General features: G+C 42.3%; 1 protein-coding gene across 3 annotated transcripts; it reads right to left on the reverse strand.

Annotated features, from left to right (window-relative positions):
* Window positions 1-3,540: 3,540 nt before the first annotated feature.
* Window positions 3,541-5,078, reverse strand: LOC101337774 (protein BEX2-like). Of its 3 annotated transcripts, none has more exons than XM_004331234.4 (3): window positions 4,862-5,077; window positions 4,508-4,592; window positions 3,541-4,178 (listed from the first exon to the last, which is right to left on the reverse strand). In XM_004331234.4, exon 3 carries the CDS (start codon window positions 4,171-4,173, stop codon window positions 3,787-3,789), a length of 387 nt encoding a protein of 128 aa, XP_004331282.1. In that variant the 5' UTR covers window positions 4,174-4,178; window positions 4,508-4,592; window positions 4,862-5,077; the 3' UTR covers window positions 3,541-3,786. The 3 variants fall into 3 exon arrangements, with proteins under 3 accessions (XP_004331282.1, XP_019787706.1, XP_073655944.1); XM_019932147.3 differs by having other exon boundaries at window positions 4,967-5,076; XM_073799843.1 differs by lacking the exon at window positions 4,508-4,592 and having other exon boundaries at window positions 4,862-5,078.
* Between the last annotated feature and the right edge of the window lie 1,044 nt (window positions 5,079-6,122).

A 6,122-nucleotide genomic window follows, 5' to 3' on the forward strand; every position in this document is an offset into this window, starting at 1 on the left:
GTTCTTTGACATTCAGAAGACAACTTTATTTTCCAGTTATGCATGAAATGAAATTCCTTTTTATTCTTTTTAAAGAGATCTATTTTTAGTACCTTGACTATGCATTAACTGATATCTTTTCTGAATACATTTCCTCACTGGGACAGCTGGATATTATGGTCAGAACACCCTTCAGCTCATTTTGCTTTAATTTTTGTCCTGTTTTTGCATGTTTCCTTCTCTTATGGCACATTTATGCCTTCTATTTCATAGCTTTTTCCCTTAAAAATCTTCTAAAATATTCCTTGGACTTTTACCTGTTTTAACTTCAAGTCTCTTAAAGGATTTCCAAGACCTTGCTTCTTATGGGCATATTATTATGATTTTCCTTCCTGGAGCATTTCCATGTTCCTGCTTTCATTGGACAACTCCCAAATGATGCTGATTGGAATACTAGATCTTTGCAACCTTTTTAGTATCACATTCACAGATAATTTATTGTGTTATTCACAGAGATGGAAAGCCATGTTCATTATCTATCAGATTTATCCATTTAGAACTCTCAGAGGGCATCCTCATTTTCAAGATTTGAGGTCCTGGGGACCCACAAATTATATCCTCCATGTTTTTATCTTTTTTCTTTTTTGGATGCACCATGCAGCTTGTGGGTTCTTAGTTCCCTGACCAGGGATTGAACCCGGCCCTAGCAGTGAAAGTGCCGAGTCCTGACCACTGGACCGTCAGGGAATTCCCATCCTCCATGTATTTACATTAGTCCTCTGAATTTTGTGTTTCTTGGGAAAAAAAAGACTTCTTAAAAACATACCCCATGCCTTATTCAATCAAACTAGATGATAAAATAGTTTCATATACCTGCTTGCTCATCCTGTTATCTCAGTCCTATGTTTCCTCTAACCGTAAGAGCACTTTTTTTTTGTAGGTATTTACTCAACCACAGGAATGATTAGTAATATGATGATTTATACCTGCATCTTTCCAACTTTGCCAGCCTGACAGCCACTTTTTCTATCCAATTGCGTTTCTTTCTGGAGTTAAACAGATTATTTTGGCAAATTTGATTAAATATAACTGTTTTCGGGCTTCCCTGGTGGCACAGTGGTTGAGAGTCCGCCTGTCGATGCAGGGGACACGGGTTCGTGCCCCGGTCTGGGAAGATCCCACATGCCGCGGAGCGGCTGGGCCCGTGAGCCATGGCCGCTGAGCCTGCGTGTCTGGAGCCTGTGCTCCACAACGGGAGAGGCCGCAGCAGTGAGAGGCCCGCGTACAGCTAAAAAAAAAAAATACCTTTAAAAAATATATATATAACTGTTTTCCAATACTTCTGCAAAATGCAGGTGTCAGAATCTCAAATGACTGTTTTGGGTTATGAAGTTGTCTGTGTAATTCCCCTTCCTGACCCTGACTCTACCCTATATTTTCATTGCATAGAACAGACTAGTTTCTCTCTTAATATTTGCTAGATTTTCAGAATCTGTGGCTTCAGGTCTATGTTGGATATGAGACTCTTTTTCAAACACACACTCTTGTCAAATTCCCAGTAGAAAACTTTACATTAGGTTGTTCCTGTTATTTGCAACCTGACAAGTCCAATATTGTTGGCCAATTTATTTTTTGTTAACATGTAGTTTGTGGTTAAAATTTTATTTTTTGTTGGTTTATATAGTTTGGGGTTAAAAAATATGAGACCACTGGAAATTTGAACAATGACTGGATATTAAATAATTGTTTCCCACATTTGTTTGTGATTATGGTACTGTGGTTATGTTTTAAAAGCATAATTATCCTTTAGATATACATACTGTATCAGCTAACCATTGTTGTGTAACAAATTACCCCCAAATTTAGCAACTTAAAACCACACACATTTATTGTCCTAGAGATTCTATGAATCAGAAGTCTGGGTGTGGCTAATCTGTGTCTTCTGCCTCGGGGTCTTTTGCAAATCTGCAATCAATTTGTTGGCCAGGGCCAGGGTCTTATCTGAAGACTTGAGTAGGGAAGCATCTGTTTCCAAACTCACTTATGTTTTTTGGCAAGATTCACTCCCTCAAGAGCTATAGAACTGAGAGTCTTAGTTCCTCACTGCCCGTTGGCTGTAAGACTCTCAGGATTTTGCCATACGGGCCTCTCCAACATGGCAGCTTGTTTCATCAAAGCCAGCAAGGGGGTAGGGGACAGGGAGAGAGCCTCCTAGCAAGAGAGAAGTCATAATCTTCTGTAATGCAATCACAGAAGTTACAACACATCATTTTTGCTGTATTCTATTGATTAGAAGTAAGACAGTGATTTTGCCTACATTCAATAGGAGAGAAAATTAAACCAAGGCATGAATACCATATCCATAAGTAATTTGAAATCTACATATCTTTCTGTCAGTGAGAATGTTTTAAGTGCCTCCATTGCATTTATAAGCTCACTGAAGAGTTCTTTGGATCTGGATCTATTATTGGCTTTTATTTCTTTTTTGCACAAGTAATCCATATTCCTTAAGAAAAATGTAGTTTAATACAAAGAAAAAAATCACCCAATATCCCTCAAGAGATAACCACTGTTAACTTTTTAGTGTATACACTTTCAATTTTTATGTAGTAAATCTAAAGGTCTTTAAATTTTTCTCATCCTTTGCATTTTAATGCTTCTCTCCATTGAATTCAGATATTCATCTTTATGTTCTTCTAATTATTCTTGTTCCTACTGAAGAATTGAGATCGTAGTAAGGATATACACACCAGTAGCCTTTTAAATGTTAATGTGCATTAAAATCACCAGGGAAGTTTGTTAAAAACTAAAGTTCTGGAACTCCATTCAGTAGATTTGGAGTGGGACATTTTCAAGAAACTCCTCAGGTGATTTTCACACAGGTGGCTGATCAGCATACTTTTAGAAACACTAGGACATTATTAAATAAATTCAGTGTTCCGTTAGAAATTGCAGGTAATCTCCTCTAGAGAACTGAAGTTACATATCCAATGTTATTTTATTCAGGGATGGAATGAGACAAGAACTCAAAGCTCCTGATGCAATTGTTATTAATCGTACTTTGTTAAGTTTTTGTCAGGCAGAAATCACACCTTGACTAGCAGAAATTGCAGGCCTGAAGGGGAAGAGGGATGCTGTATTGGGCAGATCTATCTTTGGGGACTCTGCTAAATATTTGAAGGGAAAACTTATGGGGAGGTGGTTCTTGCCTAATACGTGGGGATGGGGGCAAAAATAGGGAAACACAGCTTACACACTCCTGACCTTGTTTCACAGTCATGTAAAGCAAATATAGTTCCTAATTTATAAAGAATTCCTGGGTTTATTCATCTGGCTAAAAGATCCAAATTTAGGGACCAAGTATTTATTGTGACCCTATGGCTCTCATACAGTCATTAAAAATAGTTTGCATATCTTCTCAAACTAAATTATAAAAGAAAACACATCAAACCATCTCACAGAATCGAGTCCCTGTATTAATCTTTTGGTACATTTAATTTCAGCATTTTCTCCTCATGTATTAGATAAATATGAGATTTGAAATAAAAAAGAATACATAGATTGCTTTTTAAAACTGCTTTATTAACTTCACAGTATATAATAAGCATCTTGCCATGCAATAGGTAAAATTCTTCTGCTAACAGAATCTTACAGACTGGGTCAAAAACACATTCAACTAGAAGCTGGTAATATGAGACCCACCAGAAATGAGTGGCATCAACAGGTTTACAACAAAGGTACATCATGAACATGTAAGTTTAGGAAGCAGGTGTGTCTCCCTACTAACTTCAGGGAAAATATCAGGATTCAAGGCATAAGGCAAAACTCATCATAATGGTCATGGTGAGGGGGGTCAGTGCTAACTGCCCGCAGACTATGACTCAACTGCTTTTCCCTCAGCTTTTGCATGAGTTGTCTCATCTCTTCCCCAATCCTTTCCATATTCTCCTCTCTCATCCTTGCCTGTGGCTCTTCAAGCCTCTGAGTCATGTCCCATCTATACTGCAGGATGGGCTGCCTAACATGGAACCGCCTATCATTTCCTCCAGGTACACAATATTCACCAGATCCCGAAGGTAGGGCCAAAGGCTCTCCTTTATTAGCAACTTGCTCTTTTTCATCCTTTTTATCATTTTCCTCGTTGGCATTTTCCATGTTGATATTTTTCATCACTTGTTCCTCTTTGGATGCCATTGCTCCTAGGAGACAAAAGACAAGAAAAAGGGCTGCATTTTTCGTGGATAGACCAGCACCAAGGACAGAGGCCTGGATAGCATGTGTTATTATTATTTTTTAAATTTCATTTTCCCACCTGAAAGGCTTCATAAGCCCTCTAGGGGGCCCCCAGTCCGAGCCCTCCCCCACTCAGTTCTTTCCCTCCCTCCTCCCAAACCCACCATTTTCCTTACTGATCCCTCCCCCAGGCCTCTCCAAACAACAAAGTGGAGGACAGGGCATGGGGAAGGTGGCGGGGCGGGGGTATGACGGGGCTCTGCACCCACCCACACACACCGTCCCCTGCACCGACCTGGGCCTATCCTTGCTGTCTCCTCCTCCTCCCGATTCTCGCTGCAAGTGCGTCGCCGCAACACTTGACACTTAGATCCGCAGACCTGCAGAAGGCAGGGATGGAGGGAGCGAGTACTGTCGCCAAGCTCTCAGCGTTGAACCGCCGCCCCTCACCGCCTACCCCCCGCCGCCACCCCCGACCTGCGTCCACCGCCCCCTTCCCGGGTTCACCATTGCCCTGCAGGAACTCAGGGATGATTTCCCATTGCTCTTAAGTTGCTTTGAGGCCTGGAACCCTGCTGCCCCTGCAACCCTCACGCCAGGGGGCCCCTATTTCTGTTCCCAAGAAAGCAAGGGTGTGGAGAGAGCTCACCGGGACCCGCCGCGGTGATCCCCTGCGCAGAACCCGTGCACCGGCCTCTGGGGTTGGCTGGCCGCTGCCTCCCAGGCGTCAGCGCGTGGGCCTCGGGGCCCTTACCTGCTCCGCTTCCCCCGGGCCCGATGCCAGCCCGCCGTGCGCAGGGCAGCGGGGAGCTGGTACCCAGACACGAGTGACGACTGCACCAAAGGCTGCGTCGCTCTGCAGCTCGCGGTCACGTGAGGGCTTCGCGTCACCGCGGACCTCGCCCTCAGATCCTCCTCCCCACCCACCCGGGCTGACGCAGAGTTCAACAGGACCCTCCCCTCCACCTCAGCAAGCAAGATCTCCCCCTACACGCAGCTGTGCGCTACGTCCGGTTCCTCAGCTTGGTCCTTTCCGATCCGAGGGCCCACAGGCGGCCTCACTGCCCTTATGTTTGGGGTTTGACCTTCTCTAGTTACCAGGGAGAGTCTGCATCTCCCTTCCCACCACTCCAAGGCCTTGGTATTGACTTTGGCCCTTTCTGCTTTTTTCTCCTGTTCTCACTAGCTGTATATTATTTGCTTCCTAGTAATTTCTCTTTATTTCCTTTTTAAAAATCAGTATGCCTCTAAAAAACCTGAAAATTAGGAAATTTCGTTTTTTGAAAGACATGTCTCAAGTTGGGGAAGTAAAAAAAAAAAAAAAGAAAACTCATTGTTTATGTTCTCTTGCACCACACAGAAAGTATTTTCTTTGGGCTCCACACAACTTCATTTTTAGAATATTCTAGCTTGTTTCAGAATTTTATGGAATTAAAAAAATGGGGGAAATCTTTCTAAACACAGTCGCGATGTTTTGAAAATTATCTGTGAAGTTAATATTCACGGAGAAGTCTGATTGTCAAATCTTGGCTATTTTATGAAATAATCTGCCTTTATATTCCTTCTGGGACAGATTTCAAGTTTTATTAATAAACATTTACATTTTATTCTACTATAATAAACATTCATTAAATATGGAAAAGCATTTGCTGGCAACTGAAGTCATCTGCTTAAATTTAACAGCTGTTATTAAAGTTGGTTTTGAAGACCTAAGCAAAGGGAAGAGCTATGAGGCTGATGCAGGTTGAGGGATGCAGAGATAATCGCATCACCACTGCCCTATCAAGAGGTTGGGAAGGGGCTGGTCTTCCTGCTGCCACATTCCAGAGCCTCCCATTTCCTACATTCAGGCTCCTGATTGTTTCTTACTCCAAAAATATAGATGGACAGGTGACCAAGGTCTTGACCTG

Source organism: Tursiops truncatus, unplaced genomic scaffold (genome assembly GCF_011762595.2).
Source record: "Tursiops truncatus isolate mTurTru1 unplaced genomic scaffold, mTurTru1.mat.Y mat_scaffold_592_arrow_ctg1, whole genome shotgun sequence".
Lineage (NCBI taxonomy): Eukaryota > Metazoa > Chordata > Mammalia > Artiodactyla > Delphinidae > Tursiops > Tursiops truncatus.

Coding starts and splice junctions, on each gene's coding strand:
- LOC101337774 (XM_073799843.1), bottom strand. CDS start 4,173: ATGGCATCCAAAGAGGAACAAGTGATGAAAAATATCAACATGGAAAAT.